The sequence below is a fragment of the Lissotriton helveticus genome, chromosome 2_1 (genome assembly GCF_964261635.1).
Source record: "Lissotriton helveticus chromosome 2_1, aLisHel1.1, whole genome shotgun sequence".
In the NCBI taxonomy this organism is placed as follows: domain Eukaryota; kingdom Metazoa; phylum Chordata; class Amphibia; order Caudata; family Salamandridae; genus Lissotriton; species Lissotriton helveticus.
The window spans coordinates 923,816,788-923,835,845 of NC_136059.1; the positions used below are offsets into that span (position 1 = coordinate 923,816,788).

Here is a 19,058-nt window from a genome sequence, read left to right on the forward strand (position 1 = left end):
TTGTCGTAGATCGAGTAGACATTGGCGCCTTTTTGACCATGATTCCACTTAGATACTTTAATGGAGTCTATGTAGGGCTGTGGACAGCTCACACTCAGTACAAGAATAGTATTATATTGCTTTACCTTACACCGTACCCTACTGCAAAGCCAAGGGACGTGGCCCAGACCAGACTCCTCAGGCCTCTGAGGGCCTAAGAGGGCCCGCCCTTTACCCGGGCTTCGCCCGGCACGTCCCGCGCGCGTCTTTGCGGGACGAGGAAGCAGGCAGTGTTTTATGCGCCTCCTGGCACTGGAGAGTGAGGGGGGCGGTGTCCTGGTGTCGAGGCTGCTGGGGGTTGTAGTTCCGACCCGACCAGCGGAGCCAAGACCGGCCAGTCAGGGCGTGCAGAGAAGCACGGCGGAGCTAAGCCCGGCCTCCACACGGGAACAGGGAACCGTGGAGACGCCTCAGCGGAGCAAGGTAGGCTCGGCCAGCGTGCAGACCCCTTTCAAAACTGCCACCAGGTCCTCGGCAGCAGGCAGTGTTTTATGCGCCTCCTGGCGCTGGACAGTGAGGGGGCGGTGTCCTGGCGTCGAGGCTAATGGGGGTTGTAGTTCCGACCCGACAGGCGGAGCCAAGCCCAGCCAGTCAGGGCGTGCAGAGAAGCACGGCGGAGCTAAGCCCGGCCGCCACACGGGAACAGGGAACTGTGGAGACGCCTCAGCGGAGCAAGGTAGGCTCTGCCGGCGTGCAGACCCCTTTCAAAACTGCCACCAGGTCCTCGGCATCAGGCAGTGTTTTATGCGCCTCCTGGCTCTGGGGAGTGAGGGGGGCAGTGTCCTGGCGTCAAGGCTGCTGGGGGTTGTAGTTCCGACCCGACCGGCGGGATCAAGCCCGGCCAGTCAGGGCGTGCAGAGAAGCCCGGCGGAGCTAAGCCCGGCCGCCACATGGGAACAGGGAACCGTGGAGACGCCTCAGCGGAGCAAGGTAGGCTCGGCCGGCGTGCAGACCCCTTTCAAAAACTTTCAAAATGTTTGTTCATTGTTCAGTTGTTCTATTAAGTGTTTGAAATCCATAGTATCCTCTATTCCTTGAAGTATTGCAGTCTCTACCTCATTCATAGCTATAGCTGCTTCATTTTGAACAATTGTCTCTCCAAGAGGATATTGACTCATCATGCAGAACATTGGCTGTTTTGTGAACTCCCTTTTTCTATCTCAGTAGCAATAGTTCCTTAATGTTAAATCTTATCTTTCAACATTTGAAGGTAGGTTGCAACGACTGAGCGTTCACTGCTGTATTTCACACCATTGAAAGAGCCTTAGTAAAAGTCATATTGTCCAAGTAATTCTGATTCAGCACACCATTACTTGAACAACAGCAAAAGTGCTAAGCAGAAAAACTCTTTTCTTTCTGGGATTTGGCAAATAAGCTTTCAGTGGTTGATTAGATTTCCTTTGTTGTGTCTCACCAAATAACTGTCACTTACAACTACTCCATATCTACTTTCTTCTATTTTTTCAGTTACATCACTTCTATATGTGTAGTGATGAAGCACTTTGTACAGCACATGCTTTGAAGATGAAAACTTTAGGACTCCTAAATACCTTCTGTGAATACCAAAAGTGTTAAAGTTAGGATTTTTCTCTGTTTAGGAGTCCTAAAGTTAGGAGTCCTAACTTTACTACTCCTAAACAGAGAAAAATCCTAACTTTAAGACTTTTGGTATTCACAGAAGGCATTTAGGAGTCCTAAAGTTAGGAGTCCTAACTTCTGTGAATACCAAAATAAGTAAGTGCCTTCTGTGACTACCAAAATGAGTAAGTGCCTTCTGTGAATACCAAAATGGTAGTAAGTTCAGGATTTTGTCTTAAGTTAGTTCTGTGAATCGGGCATAGGAGGGTCTGTGAGTGACTACATGAGTGTCTGTATGGGTCTGTGAGTGAGTGAATGACAATATGAGTGGGTCTTTGAGTGAGTACATAACTATCTAAGTGCATCTGTGAATGGATGTGTCAGTCTGTGAGTGGGCCTGTGAGTGGCCGTCTGAGTCCCTGACTGGGTCTGTCAGTGGTCATGTCTGTCTCTGAGTAGGTGTGCAAATGCATAATTGAAACTGACTGGTGGATGTATAAACATATTTACTTTTCTTTTACTTTTTTCAGTGATATTCATGAATTTGTTGTGACATATTTGCAAAGTCATCACAATATTACATGGTGGCTGTGCTGACTGTCTCAGCCAAATTGCAAATATCGCAAGTTGGAAAAAAACATTGTTTTGACATTTCGTACTCATAAAGGTTTTCTCAATCACCGCTGCATTCCTCTCATGGGGTCAAATGCACATGTAACCTGACCCCTTATGCCACTTTCTACCATTTGGTTTGAACCCCAGGGGCTTTTAGGATGAGATAAAATGGTGGCCACAACTCTCTGCTTAGTTAGCAGCCAGCCAATCACAGCATTCCTCTTGGTGCACGCATTCGGCGATAAATTATCGTGAACTGGTCACAATTGCGGATATTCAAATTTGGATTTCCTTAAATTTCTCAACAACTACTGAACTGATTTATGCAGGATAACTGATAGCATGATCTGTGATCATAATCTAACTTCCTGGCAAAATTAATGTATTACCATACAGTGGTTCGGGCTCAGGCGTGTCAAAAGCTCAAATAGGAATTAACATGGGAGACACACTTTTGTCCTACTCCTTTTTATCAGCCCCTGCTTCACGAATCACCCTGAAACTTTCCATGCACAAGTCTCAGTATAACACTTTTTGGGAACATTTTGTGAAGATTCGTCAAATGATGCCAAAGGTATAGGTAAGTCAAAAAACGTTTTTTCTATGAAAACATGTTCTTAGCTATAACTACGTACTGGCAACTGCCAGTAGGTAATATATATATTCAGTGAAAAAGCCAAAGGTTACAGGGACTTTATAGTTAGGCTCAGATTTCACTCATACAAAACCAGTGAAATCCAGTAGCTACATTTACCTGAGATAACTATAAATTACACCCTCGCAATGTACTGCTCATGGACTCACATATTACATCATGACATGGTCAGTGACATCACTGATGGCATATCAAATGACATCACTGATGACATCAGTGATGATGAGTGTGTTTCAGAAAAGTTTCTGAGAGTTAAAGATATATACTAAGCTACTGCATAAGTTAAAGTACTATTCTCTTTGCACTACTAATGAGTGATACGGTTTCTAATACATGTTATCTGAGTGGCACTGTAACTGTCTTGATCATTGTGGGAGTGGGTTTCTGAGTAGCTGTATGGGTGAATGAGTGACTATCAATCAATCAATTAGGGGAATTGTAAGCACACTACTCACCCATGAGTGTCTCAAAGCGTAGGGGAAGCAGCTCCAGATTAGTTAAAGAGCCAGGTCAGTAAGTGTCATACTGAAGATGTGCAAGGTGGGGGCACGTCTGATGTTGATCGGCATCTCGTGCTACTTCTTGGCCACGATGTAGGTGACTGTGTGAGTGGCTCTATGGGTGGATGAATGTGTGTGTGAGTTGCTGCATGGGTGAATGAATAGCTATGTGAATGGCGCTTTGGGTGAGTGATTGGGTGTGTAAGTGGGTGCATGGGTAAGTGAGTGGCTATTTGACTGGGTATATAGGTTTGTGAATGGGTGTGTGAGTGACTGTCTGTTTTGCATAGTAAGTATTTGTGTGAGTGACTGTATAGATGAGTATGTGGACACGTGAGTAATTGTATTGATATGTGAATGGGCATGTGAATGGTTTTGTGGATGAGTGAATTGATGTTTGAGTGGCTGGATGGGTGAGTGAATAGCTCTGTTGGTAGCTGTATGGCTGGGTAAGTGACTGTATGGGTGAGTGAGTGGCTGTGTGACGGGCTCTGGGGTGTGTGAATCACTCTGTGAGTGGTTGTATGGGTGCATGAGTGGCTGTATGAGTCTGTGAGTAGGAGTGTTTAAGTGGGGGTGTGAGTAGCTTTATCGTTCTCTATGTAGTTGTATGAGTGGCTGTATGTGTGAGTGAGTGGTTGTGTGTTCCTGTATGAGGGAGTGAGTGTGTGTGTCAGTAGTTGTATAGGTCTCTGAATGGTTATGTGAGTGGGTATGTGAATGGGTGTATGATAGGTTATATGAGGGTGTGAGTGGATGTGTGAGTGGGTCTGTGGATGATGTCAACAATTATGTCAACAGTGATGTCACTAACCAGTTCATGAGTGATGTAATATGTCAGGTCATAAGCAGTGCATTGTAGAGGAAGAAGTTATATTTAGCTCGGGTAACTACAAACGCAAAATTTCACTGGTTTTGTATGAGTAACATCTCAACCTAACTATAACATTCCTAAAGTCTTTGTTTTTTTTCAGTGAATTTCTAAGGTTTTTAACATTTTATTTCCTAACTATAATGTCCTTCTCACCTTTGGTTTTTTAAGTTAATTTTCTTCGGTCCAAGCAAACTTTGGTTTATTTAGTGAATTTCAATGTTTTTTACATTTTATTTCCTAACTGTAACCCGTAACCTTTCAGAGTAGGTGAGTGATTGGCTGTGTGGGTCTCTCAGTGGGAATCTGAGGGATTTTGTAGGTGTGTGAGCGGATGTATGGTTCTGTGTGTGTGGATGTGTGAGTGACTGTATGGGTGTGTACATGGCTGTGTGAGTGGGTGTATGAGTGCCTATGTGGATCTGTAAGTGGTTTTATGAGTGTCTGAGTAGGTCTGTGACTGGATGCATGAGTGTGAGTGGATATGTGAGTGGGTGTATGAGTGTCTGAGTGGGCCTGTGAGTTGGCACATCAGTCTTTGTCTGGGTCTGTGAATGGATGGATGGATGTCTTAAAAAGGTCTGTGAGTGGATGGGTGAATCTCTTGGTGGGTCTATGAGTGGGTGAATACATGCTTAATTGGATCTGTGAGTGGAACATGAGTGTATGAGTGGGTCTGTCAGTGGGTACGCAGTAAGCACAGTAGGGGGCTCACGGGAGCAAGTCCTCATGCCAGGTCCCCCTGTGATGATCCTCTTGTCCAGCTTTTGAAGTCTGCTACTGTCTGCTGCCTTCGGTTTTTTGCCTCCTCTGCTAATTTTCTCCTTGTTTTTCTACCTGTTCTCTGCTCTCTCCTGCCCTCTATGTTGCCTCTTTCTACTTAATCTGCCCGTTATGTTAGCTCCTTCTGCTCGCTCCTGACCTTTATTCTGTCTCTTGTCATTTGTTTCTGACTGCTATTTTGCCTCTTGCTGCATGTTTTGCACCTTTTATTGTCTCTTTCTGCTCGTTTATCACCTTTATTTTGCCTCTTGCTGCTGGTTTCTCACCTTTACTCTGTTTCTTTCTGCTCATTGCTGACCTTTATTTTCCCTCTCTCTCCTTATTACTTATCTTTATTTTGCCTCTTTCTGCTCATATCTCACCTTTATTTTGCCTCTTGCTAGTTTTCGACCTCTAATATTCCTGTTTCTGCTGTTTTGCACCTTTCTTTTGCCTGTTTCTGCTCGTATCTCACCTTTATTTTGCTTCTTTCTGCTCATTGCTGACCTTTATTTGGCCTCTTTCTGCTCATTTCTCACCTTTATTTTGCCTCGTGCTGCTTATCTCTGACCTCTGTTTTACCTCATTCTGCTTGTTTCTTATCTTTATTTTGCCTCTTTCTGCTCATTCCTCGCAATCTTTTGCCTCTTGCAACTCATTTCTAACCTGTATTCTGCCTCTTTCTGATTGTTTCTTAACTTTAATTTTCCTCTCTCTCCTCGTTGCTGATCATTATTTTGTCAATTTCTGCTTGTTTCTTACTTTTATTTTGCTCTTTCTGCTTATTGCTCAACTTTATCTTGCCTATTTCTGCTCTTTACTGATCTTTATTTTGCCTCTTTTTGCTTGTTGTCAGCCTTTATTCTGCTTAGAATATGCTCATTAGGGGTGCCTGTGCTCCACCCCTCCTTTTTTTATCCTGCATGACCTCAAGGCTGACCTACCCAAGGGTTAAATAGTAGAGAAGTGCAGGAGCCCATGCTTCTTATTTTAAAAACTTTGGTGGGAGCCTCAGATCCAGCACAACTGCCACTGATTTTGTTTTAATGCTTTTTTGCCCTTCAGGGTCCCGGGGGGATCCCATGACCTTCTCAGTAACTTTTCTATTTCACTGCCCTCACTGTTCTTGAAATCCCATCTACCCCACTGTATCTTAGTGATGTTGCATTACCCAGATATTGGCACCAAAAATGCATTTCTATAAAATCGGAGTTATCTGTTCTCAATGGTTCGAAGATGCTGTGGTATCCATTTATGTACCTGTGGCCTAGTACTAAATAAATATATCTCTTAGGGCAGGGACATTGTTAACATGTATACCACATATTTTGACTTGCATATATAGTCACTTTAGCGGTTTACCAACAAATGATCTTGGATCAGCCAATATTTTTGGATGAATCCATGTCAACATGCATTTAATTTCAAGCATTTGTAAAAGCCTGGTTTCTTCCTTAGCCAACTGAACTTATCCTCTTTTTTCGGCTCAGTGTGTACTAACCTATCTTTGATGGAGGTTGTGTTCCTAAAGGCTATCATGGGTCTACTACTTATTTTACTGCCCAAAATAGGATATTTCTTTTTCAAATTGCCCAGTATTTATACAAGTTCTGCCTAAATGAGTTATGTTGAGAATTATATGCTGTAATAAATATCACATTATCACTTCCTGCTTTCTTTGTTTTTTCTTAACTCTTTCTACTACTTGAATGAGAATAATCTCTTTGTATTCCCTCTCTCTAAACCTTTGTATGGTCACATTCATCTCTTTTGCATACATCATTTCTGAACTGAAATTCCTTTTCATGAGTAGTAATTCCTCATAGAGGACACTCTCAGGGCAGTAGGGTGAATGCTATTGGCATGCAAAAGGCTATTGTAGCTGTTGGATTAACATATAGGCAGAAACAGATCTTATTCCACACTGTTTTGGTTTGTACATCTAAGAGCACCAATGATTATTACTGATGCTACTTGTGAACTGGAAATTATGGTCATTGCAATTCTTAATTATACATTCCTCAGTAGAGGTTCTAGAGCCTCTCATCACGATAAAGAGGTTAACAATAAACCTTAGCCAAAGTATTATGTGTCCCGACTATTCTTACATCTCAGTACTATGGGTCACTTGTTTCCCCCAGCAGCCCATTTGCAAATTCACATAGCTTTGGGTGAAACAGGTACCTACAGCTATCCCTCATTTTTGCTTAAACTACTCTTTTCCAAAACAAAATGTTTTGTCACAAGCTAAACTCTACAATTTCTAGAAACATTAGTGTGTGATCATAATCCTTCAATGGGTGCAAACTCATGTAATGTTGTGATGCTCATATCCCTTGTGTATGCACTATACTTGTAAAAAGGGATCTCACATTAAATAATATATAAAGGAAGTCAGGTTCCCAGGAGATTTCAAATATTTGTTTAAGGAAATCCTTGTCTCCTTCAACAAAGAAGGTAAACTATGTTCCAAAGGCCTAAGTTACCTATCTAATTATTTAGATTTTGGCTCTAAAAGGCTTCCATGCATCAATAATATTGGTGTGGATTGCTGGAGGTTGTCTTGTACTCATGTATCTTTAGGATTAAATGAAGGGGGGAGGGTGCCTTCAGATTTTTTATGTTTCCTCAGTTGACTCCCTTCCCCTCCAAGCTACCATTTTGTCATAATAAGTAGTTATAGTAGCTATGTAGTCTGATTTGGTAATTTTTTCTTAATCCTTCTTGTACAATAATTGAAAATAGGCTTATTTCAAATACATTGCTTTAGACTGCAGTACTATAGTTACCCCTTGTAAGAGGCTTTAGTTACACAATTTTTTTTCCTGTAAGTGGTTTCATCACTCTTTCATATTCCCTGGATTTGGCTGTGTGGGCTGTGCATGCAAGAATACCATTATGTGCAGCTCAATAACTGCAGTGGAGACTCTGCAGGATAAGATTTTGACCTGGGGTAGGCCTTATAATGTTAGTGTACAAAATAGGGAAAGGCAGTGTGATTTGCTGGTTTTATCTGTAGTAACACTTTATTATACACATAGGGAGAAAAATACATTTGAGTTGAGTTTCGCTTCCCCTTGGTCTACAAAGACCAATGACGTATCGAATTGGAGTGTAACTTGTCCTGGAAAATCAATTCTGCAAGTTCCAAAAAGATATCAGTGAAATCTATGGGTCAATCAAAATTGTCATATTTCTCTGGCTCAATTCAGGATCAGAGCCCAGGCCTTTTGTCACCCTGCTATGCTTGGTTAATTTTCATTTCTCTCCAGCAGCAAGAACAAAGGCCTCTCCACACAAAGGGAGCAATTAACAGTGCTTCACTCAGCTGCTGAGGAGGAAAGGGGGTGGGGTAAAATCATAAGCATCAATCAGTCAGCACGCTATACCAGTGATGTGGCTGACCAAACCCCCTGAACAAAGGAGGGAGCCCAAACCTCTGGAGCCAACACAAAGTGGGGCTCCCCTTTAAAAATCTAGTGAGTAAGGCCCTGGCAGTGATGTCAGCAAGGGGCGGAGCTGAGGTCCCCGAATGAGGACATGTGACTAGTGACTCTTGGATAACACCATTTTGAATTGTCCCAGCATGCTGTGCGTGTTGGACAGGACAAGTGTGGAGAGGTGACGTGGCACCCCAGGATTGGCCAGGAATACCAGACTTCTGGAACCTTCCACTCCCCTTTAAAACCTCATGCACAAAGGGGAGACTCTCTCTTGCCTGGTGTTCTCTCTTTGATTCACTGCAGGACCATGGGGACGCCAAGGAGAACTGGAAGGAAGAACCTCCTGATGCCCAGAACAAACCAAGGACTCTGCCCAGTTTGCCCCAGGACCAGTCGGTTTCCCAAGGGCCAGTGAGGCAATTCCCTTGAAACCCCTGAGGACCAGTTAGGGGAAGGCCATTGACTTCTGCACCCAGAAACCAAGACCAGGAGGAAGGCTGTTGCAGGGAACCAGCAGAACCAGCTCCCTTAGGGCTGCCCTGCTTTGGAGGTGAGAAGGTCTTCTACAGCAGCCCCTGGTGGATAGCCCACCAGGACTAAAATTAGCCCAAGGTCATCAGAATTGGCCCAATGGGGCCTCAGTAATGACATTTTAAAGTTTGTCAATCTTTTACGTATTCGGCAACAGAGAACATGGGACTCTGCCACTGTTTCTTAATCTACCCAGGGCCCAGAAGTCAGTACAGGATTTCTTTATTTATTTGCACTTGCAAGGAGGCATGCATGGAGCCTCCTTGTCTATACTTTTCCCCCCAGGACACTGCAACAGTACTGGGAGTGTGCCATCACTCCTCCCACATAGCGATGGCCCTGCCCCCACTCACCGTGCCCATGTCTGGGGGAGGGAGGTGTCCACTGCATCGCAATCTCCCTGCTCGCATAGAGTGGGCAGGTGAGAACAGAGCTGACAACTCCCATGGCAGCAAGGGAGAGAGATCGCCATGCAGGAGCAGACGGGCAGCGAAGGGTGGACTCCTGGAATGTCTCTAATGTTGGGAGCATGTGGGGTGTCCAGGTGGGACTGGGCACCCCTAAAAAATGACAAGCAAACAAAAGGAGAAGCTGTGCGGGCGAGACTGCAGGGCATAAACGAAGCAGTGACTCTCCCCAGCACAGCAGGAGAGCTCCTTACTAAATATTCACTTCTTCAGCTGAGCGCCCCATAATGCCCTGTGGTGCTTTGTCTTTTTCACATATTCCTTCCCTTGCGGTGGCCCCAGGATGGTAGGGGCCCCACACTCGTACTAAAGGGAGCATGGAGGGGGCTGCAGGAGTTTAGCAGCACCCCTTACACATTTTTTCTAATAGGGCTGACCCCAAGGTTGCAGGGTCACCAATAGAAAGACCAAGCTAGGATTTTGCTGAATGGTATAAAGCAGTCCTATGGCTGGAGCTTCTGTTCTTTAGATGGAAGTGTTGTGTCCTCTAGGGGCTGACTTTATGGTTGGATTTGTGATGGCCTAACGTTGTAGTAAGATAGGGCATATGTTGAAGTGTCCTCTAGGAGCTAAGTCTCTTGTTGTAGGAGTTTGTAATAAAAATGGAATATTTTCTAGGGGCTGTTTGCAGGATTGCACTTCCAGGGTTTAAAAGATCACAAAACATTCACAGACACAGGTTTTGCAAATGTAAATGCTTTATTGAAATAATAATGTTAACATTGATGATTGATTGTAGTACATATGTAGGCTTTCCTGTTTTCAGTTTCTATTTTTGGTAAATTCTGGTGGGGGGTTTACAGTGTTTTCAAGTGATTTCAATACCTTAAAAAACAGTTGTTATCAGTGGTTACATATTTATGCGCCACTAAAAACAACAGAAAAAGTGTTTTTCCGGTGTTCATGAAACATTTTGCTTTAATGATTGCTTGCTTTCTGTACTGATAGAACATGGTATATAGACAGTGGAGGTATAGTGTGTATGAGGTCTAAATAGATTTTTGCAAATTAAACCTATTGTAGTACACCGTACAATACCTCTTCAGTGAGTCTTTGGTCATGTGCGCTCGCTCTTTCCTTCCCATGTAAACTTCTGCAAAAAGGCCCTCTCAACATTGGCACTTGAGACGGGCAATGCTAAAACAGCCAGTACACAATTTATTAACTCCGGCCATTGTCTTACCTTTCCATGCCAATACTAGTGCACTTGAAGATTGCGATTCTCAGGGCAGGTTCTGCAACATTTGCATTGAGCTGGGCGCTTATTCCTGCAGAGTTTAACACCGGTCACTGACTTAGCTTTCCATGCCAATACTGGTGCATTTGAACATTGCGATTCTCATGAAAGGTTTTGCAACATTTGCATTGAGCTGGGCGCCTATTCCCGCAGAGGAATTGAAGTGGTCAATAAGGAAACAGCACTTTTGAAACTACATAGGAAATTCCCCTTTACTGAAGGGATCTAGAACTTGTACAGAGTACCACAGTGAGGTTTCATTGACTTCAAATGCCATTGGTGGTGAAGGAACATTTCTATGCATCATTGCAAGCCCTTTCTCGTACATTGTAAAATAAACATTCCTGAATTGCTCTTCAACATTGCTTTGCTTACCAAGTGGCAAGCACTCTAACATGGAACATGTTGCAGTGCCAAAGCCATTAAAGGTATTGGCCAGCCTACTTTCAAGGAGATGTTTCACATCTACACCAATTATGCTGAACACTTGGCATACAAGGGTTTTTTCACACTCTAGTTTTTTTATTATGTCCGCTACAGCAGTTATGTTTTCCTGTAAAAATCTAATAATGCAGTAGAGTGTACTTTTTTCACATCACTATCAATATGCGACCAAAGAACCTCACATTTCTTGCCTTTGGCATCATCACTCAGCACAAATTCTGTAAATGGTTGCCACATGGATAATATAGCATTCATAGCCCCTTGGACTGAGAACCATCAGCTAAGGGACACAGTTGGGATGACTCTTTCTTTGATGCCACACATAGCACAAAATGATAAATATTAGCATTTTAGTTCCTGTGCATTAGAAAACAGTGCATCAGAATGAACTAAATAGTCAATAACATCCCTCGTTAACTCTGAAGATTGTAAAGATGCTTTTACCATACCATCTAAAAAGTGGCAAGGATACCCTACAGGGAATCACTTCAGGTCAGGTAACAATTTTGACAGGTCATCACACACCTTTTTCATATACGTAGCTGAATTACTGCAAATACAAACCATATCACTCCAATATTTGTTGAACCTTTTTTGCAGAGCATTCCAAGTGACACTGCATTCCATGTTTTCTGTACGTCTGGTGTTATGTTTTCACCACTATCACAGATGCTTGGTGATAGCGCTCTTTATACATATACTTGTCACTATACCTTGCATTGAATGTTTAAAGCCTGAGGTGATGGCAATTCACCTACTATCAAACTGACCCACTAGAAACTGTGGGCTGCTGTATTAAGGGGTTTTACCCGTTCTCTGTGGGTAAATGTGATGACACATATTAGGAAAAGATTCTTATGAAACCAGCCATTTTACAGATCAGTGAAAGAATCAATCACAGCCAAAATATCAAATATGATTTGGATATTTCCTGATTCTCTTCAGTTTATAATATAATTAAACAAGACATAAAACATGCTTCTAAACACTGCATATTTAGACCAAAGACCACAAAACTGAAAAAAGCAAAAGTAAGAACAAACAATATTTTAGTGGCATCCCTAAACAACAAAACTCAAGCAGAATAATGTTAGCCCAGTCTTTCTTACTGCTAACTAGTATAACAAAGTTACATTGTATTGGCCACTTCAGGAAGAAAACAATTGACTGTTTCACTCTCTTTTTCCTTTCTTTGAATGGCATTTAGTTTGTGGTTGTGCAGGTGTTTTTTCAGTGGTTAAATGTTTTCACTGGTGAGGGCTATTTTTCTTTCAGTGGGGTTTTATCTGTTAATATAGGTTTAAACCTAAAAGCCCACAGCCTATACATATGTTTTATTAACAGTAATAAGTACATTTACACATGGTTATTATCATTGATGATTTGATTTACATATAAAAAGGTCTTCTTTAATATTTGGTTAGTTAGATCTTGACCCTTTGACCGAGCATGTATTTGACCATACATGTTTGACATGTTCGTATGACCCCTTTAGTGGGGTTCAAAGATGATTATGTAATGTCATTTGGGGTGTTTTCCCCCTAGCAATGTATATGTTTGCAAATTACTGTATTGTATTTAGTAGAGTGTGTGTAATAAATGTACTTCTCCTTTTTCTAAAGAAAAAGCAGTGACTGGACATTAATTTATTGCGTGTTATTGCATGCTAATGAGTGGTGATTACTAGTCCATGCCACCTACCCTAAGTACAAACACAACAGTGATGGACAGAATGTGGATCAATGTCACACATTCACCCCAGTTCAAAGATCTGGGCCCAAATCCATCGTTTTTCCACTCCACACCACCCTGGGTTAGACAATGGCGATATGCAAATCAGCACTGACCCTGTGCCCCATGGGAACAGTCCAGTCCGAACTACAAAAGCCATGTCCTTCCCAGAACGGAAACAAGCATCCGAGGACCGGCCCGGTTTCGAGGTAACACCTCTCATCAGCCCGGCTAGCTTGACTCCAGTGGTGTGGAGTGCCTGGGACTCACGTCTGAGCATCCCCAGTACACTTAGAGCGGTAATTGCAAACACAACAGTGATGGACAGAATGTGGATCAATGTCACACATTCACCCCAGTCCAAAGATCTGGGCCCAAATCCATTGTTTTTCCACTCCACACCACCCTGGGTTAGACAATGGCGATATGCAAATCAGCACTGACCCTGTGCCCCATGGGAACAGTCCAGTCCGAACTACAAAAGCCATGTCCTTCCCAGAACAGAAACAAGCATCCGAGGACCGGCCCGGTTTCGAGGTAACACCTCTCATCAGCCCGGCTAGCTTGACTCCAGTGGTGTGGAGTGCCTGGGACTCACGTCTGAGCATCCCCAGTACACTTAGAGCGGTAATTGCAAACACAACAGTGATGGACAGAATGTGGATCAATGTCACACATTCACCCCAGTCCAAAGATCTGGGCCCAAATCCATCTTTTTTCCACTCCACACCACCCTGGGTTAGACAATGGCGATATGCAAATCAGCACTGACCCTGTGCCCCATGGGAACAGTCCAGTCCGAACTACAAAAGCCATGTCCTTCCCAGAACGGAAACAAGCATCCGAGGACCGGCCCGGTTTCGAGGTAACACCTCTCATCAGCCCGGCTAGCTTGACTCCAGTGGTGTGGAGTGCCTGGGACTCACGTCTGAGCATCCCCAGTACACTTAGAGCGGTAATTGCAAACACAACAGTGATGGACAGAATGTGGATCAATGTCACACATTCACCCCAGTCCAAAGATCTGGGCCCAAATCCATCGTTTTTCCACTCCATGTGTGACATTGATCCACATTCTGTCCATCACTGTTGTGTTTGCAATTACCGATCTAAGTGTACTGGGGATGCTCAGACGTGAGTCCCAGGCACTCCATACCACTGGAATCAAGCTAGCCGGACTGATGAGAGGTGTTACCTCGAAACCGGGCCGGTCCTCGGATGCTTGTTTCCGTTCTGGGAAGGACATGGCTTTTGTAGTTCGGACTGGACTGTTCCCATGGGGCACAGGGTCAGCGCTGATTTGCATATCGCCATTGTCTAACCCAGGGTGGTGTGGAGTGGAAAAACGATGGATTTGTGCCCAGATCTTTGGACTGGGGTGAATGTGTGACATTGATCCACATTCTGTCCATCACTGTTGTGTTTGCAATTACCGCTCTAAGTGTACTGAGGATGCTCAGACGTGAGTCCCAGGCACTCCACACCACTGGAATCAAGCTAGCCGGGCTGATGAGAGGTGTTACCTCGAAACCGGGCCGGTCCTCGGATGCTTGTTTCCGTTCTGGGAAGGACATGGCTTTTGTAGTTCGGACTGGACTGTTCCCATGGGGCACAGGGTCAGCGCTGATTTGCATATCGCCATTGTCTAACCCAGGGTGGTGTGGAGTGGAAAAACGATGGATTTGGGCCCAGATCTTTGGACTGGGGTGAATGTGTGACATTGATCCACATTCTGTCCATCACTGTTGTATTTGCAATTACCGCTCTAAGTGTACTGGGGATGCTCAGACGTGAGTCCCAGGCACTCCACACCACTGGAATCAAGCTAGCCGGGCTGATGAGAGGTGTTACCTCGAAACCGGGCCGGTCCTCGGATGCTTGTTTCCGTTCTGGGAAGGACATGGCTTTTGTAGTACGGACTGGACTGTTCCCATGGGGCACAGGGTCAGCGCTGATTTGCATATCGCCATTGTCTAACCCAGGGTGGTGTGGAGTGGAAAAACGATGGATTTGGGCCCAGATCTTTGGACTGGGGTGAATGTGTGACATTGATCCACATTCTGTCCATCACTGTTGTGTTTGCAATTACCTACCGTTAAGTAGGCATTGGATTCCTCTGCTTCGCTACCCTGAGAGAGTCAAGCCCTACAATGGGGTGCTTGATTCCCAGTAAGGAAAAGTGTGGACCTATTATTTGAGCAGGCCAGAAAACGAATTAACTAGCTTCCAAGATGGCCTTCAAGATGCGATATATTGTTCCCTCGCAAGGTATTTTGGTTTGACCTGCTGCAAAACTCTGTGGGTGAAGCATCCTAGTTTGATTATATTCCTTGTTTCAATGGGCAGTCATTTCAGAGTGTTCAGAGTGGCCATTTTCCTAAATACCTTGACCATTGAAGTGGCCAGGTGTAGAGTGCCTGGAAGAAAGCTAGGTGTTGTTTAGGGATCACTACTAGTAGGGTGTTGCACTAAACTATTCAAGCACGGTCTAGGTCCTAAACTGTGTGCATGTAGTTGGCTTCTGGGATGAACTGCTTTATGCTTCTCAGGAGTCTGATTTGTGATTGTGCTCACTGTGCTAGGAAAAAAGGGGCCTATTTAGCAAACTTTCACTCAGCACAGCAAGCCGCCTTGCTGCGCTGTGTGAAAAGGTAATAATGTGCCGTATTTAACATTATACTCTGCATTCCTGTTGGCATTCCTGTTGTTTACTTGTGCTGGCGACCTTTTGGCTGCCTAGCACCAACGTAAGCTCCCTTGCATCGTGGTGCAAGGCTGCCTGCATTGTTTGCAGGATTGTTTTGGTGCTGGAAGGAGCACCTTCCAGCACAAAAACCACCCTCAGAGGCATTTTCCTCCTTTTAGGTGTGCTGCCGAATACAGCAAACTTAGAAAGAGGAAACAACTAGGAGAATAAAGATATTTCTCTTTGCTGGGAGGCATAGCATTTTGAAGCATTCCCAGGATTACCAGTGTTTTTAAATCTGGGAATGCGCCAAAATCCATGGGTGAATGTGTGGGAACACCCACACTCAACCCAGGGAACACCTCCTTGGGGCAGAGAAATGCAACACAGCAATGTGGGCTGCGTTGCTTCAGATTGATCAAATTCTACCTAAGTGCTGCGTCTCCCTTTCGCCCCCCCTGCGTGGCGCAAGGGCAATGTAATGCATTCATAAATAGGACTCTCAGTGTGCACCTTCACATTTAAGTGCTTGTATAGGATGACTCCAAAGATGTTGTAGAGTCGACAATGGTTGTATTGTACTATTTTATCAATCTCTTTGTTTGCCTTAGTAGCCAGGGATGAAGAGAAACTGGGTCTGTGTAATCGCTGGAATTGACTCTACTGGAAGTCCAGCGTTTGGGCGCTCAGACGAAATGCTACATAATTGTGAGGTCCAGCCTCTAGTTGTGAAGAAAAGATCTGCCAGCTTAAGAAGTCTCTGAAGTCTCTGAAGGACTGTAGAATGGGAATTTTCAAGATCGTGTACTGTAGGAGGATATGTTCTAATGGTGGCCTTTGTTGTGACACTCTGTCATGTCAGGAGATACAGGGTACTCTGGCCTCACCATCATTCCGAGACAGATTAATCACTGCGATACTAACAGTAAGCCGTTCTGATTGGCATACGGAACCAGTTCTTAAAAGCACCAATTTTATTACAGACAATGATATTCATTATATCCCAAGGGTAAAATCCTTGTGAATTTATGAACATTCAGCATGTCTCAAAAGAAGTGTTTTAAAAACGGTAGCAATTATAAAAAGCCATTAGCATTTAAAAGTAAAATTAATGCAGGTGGTGTCATTTGAGTCTCGGGTCTCCACAGCAATGGTGGGATACGATATGTGAAACATGTATTAGTCAGAAAAATAAGAGCTATTTTCTTTAGAAAAATAGTATTTATAGCTTCACTTCATTGGATATTCTATTTAAAATTCAGTAGTAGTTGAAGGAAGGAAAGGTGTTTGAAATCGTTTACGACTGTTCAGGTGCATCAGGATTTTTGTCAAGCTCCAAAATGTTCTGTAAGCTTCTCTGTAATTGCTAATGCTTTCTCTCTTGAATTAACAGTCCTTTGCTTTCAAACTAACCTGTCTTCTTTTTCTCTTTTTGCATCTTTCCTGTCTTCATTCCATTCCCTTTTTATTTGTATATGTTCATGTTTTGCTGAACGTTTTGTAGGTTAACCAATATGCAGTTGTAAGATTCATTCTAACTTCTGGTACAGAGTTCAGCGCAATCAAATCCTTTGTGCTTGGAAAGATATTAGGTAGGTACAAAAACCCTTTTTTCCAAATTGATCGCAGCTGTCACATCCCCGAGAAAGTGTTGAGCTCATGGAGCAGAAAAGCCTTATGCCAGTGTTAATTAAAGGCAGACAATCAAGGCAGACAGCGCACTCTTGTCAAAGTGCACACACAATCTCAGCTAAGTGCTTCCTGCAAAATGAGCAAGTGGATTCCATTAAAAATAATTTCACACTTATATCTACCAGTTCCCAATCAGACAGCCAGGAACATTATGTTTTTCGCACGCTCTGAAAAGATAACTTGATACATCTGTAGAGATTATTTGCCGTTCTTCATTGAAGTACCCCACTAGATGCTTCACGAGGAGAGAGATAAATAAAATGTATCAATTTACATTGGAAACAACGAGACTACTTTGCTACTGCCAATTTTAGATTATGTATTCATTTATTTTAGCTTTCACATAGCTGCCTGATATTTTTTTTTTTTAAAACACCAAACACATGGCAGCTGTTTGCTAACCAGTAAGGTGGTGTTTCTTAAGTTTTGTTGCACAAAAGGGAGAAGCTTTTATTAACAGATAATGCTGTCATGTAATATATTATTAGGCACACATTCATTTTTTGTTTTTAATACCTTTGCCATCCTACTTAAATGTTGTATAGCGCAGCTGGTTGGGTATAGAAATAATAAAAAAATTATGGAGCAGCCGTTACTGCACATGAAAAAAAATCATATCTCAAGACAGAAAATGTATTCGGCACAGTAAAATGCATACCAGCGCAGATTTATTTGAGACAAAATTGCTCATATGTGTCTGAACATTGTTTCATAAACAGCTAAGTCCCAGACTTTTGCTGAAATCTACTGTACCACAGTGTTTTGGAAAGGACACAGGTGTGTGTGTGTGTGTGGGCATGTGGGGGGGGGAGGGTGGTAACTCTTAGCAGAGGTCACCGCTATCATTTTATCTTGCAATGCCCCACCACCCAGACAAATAAACACGTGTTCCTGTCTGATGCACCCTTGCATTATCTTCCTAGTAAGCACTTGTGACTGGGATGCCAGTGCTTTCTTCTGATCCTGCTTTTGCTGGTACTAAGAAAGAAGTGACTAAATGTATGAAAAGACAGTGCACAGTATGGAAACCATCATTAGTGAGTATTTGACCCGCAACCATAAACATTGGAATACAATTAATTTCAGGCGGAAGCAGAACGAGCTGGCATGGATCCAAGCAGATTCAGCAGTGTTAGACCTGTCATCCTTAGGGTGGTCTTCCTCCAAAAGTTTGCTTTTCACCTCCACATTTTGTGGAATCTTTTGTTGGCCATAAGACTCTGCACACTGTACCACTGCTGACAGACCAGTGCTAAAGTTCATGTGTTTCCTCCCTAAACATGTGTGTAATTGGTGGATATCTGATTGCCATATCTAATTTACATTTACCCTTTTTAAAGTGGTATGCTATATACCCAGGGATTGTAAATGAAATGCTACTAGTGGGCTTGCATCACTGATTGTGCCTCCCACACCAGTAGCCGTTCATACCAGTGTCAGCCTGCCATTGTAGTGCCTGTATGCAGTTCACAGCCACTTTGACCTGGCATTGAAAACTACTTGCCAAGCCTTAAACTCCCCGTTTACTAAACATAAATCACTCTTAAGGTAGGTCCTAAGTAGCCCTAAGTGCAGAGTGATGTTTCCGTAGAAGGTAGGACATGTTAAGTTTTGCATGCACTATTAGTGACAATTAGTTAAATTCATTTTTCACTACTGTGAGTCCTACTTCTCTCTTAAGCTAGCAATGGGGATTCCCTTATAAACTTTTAAGAGGTAATTCATGGTCAGAGGGGAGTAGTTGTTTCATGTTTAATATCTTTGGAATGGTAATAACTCCTCCTTACTTGTGTAGTTGGATTTAACA

At 43.3% G+C, this 19,058-nt stretch overlaps 1 protein-coding gene across 1 annotated transcript in view; it reads left to right on the plus strand.

Moving 5' to 3' along the window:
• The window catches only part of CNTNAP4 (contactin associated protein family member 4), a 1,902,933-nt gene that overhangs the window by 1,857,006 nt on the left and 26,869 nt on the right, over positions 1–19,058 (plus strand). The window contains exon 21 of the mRNA XM_078675664.1: positions 17,064–17,151. Within this exon, the coding sequence (XP_078531790.1) occupies positions 17,064–17,151 (88 nt within the window). The remainder of the gene's footprint in view (positions 1–17,063; positions 17,152–19,058) is intronic.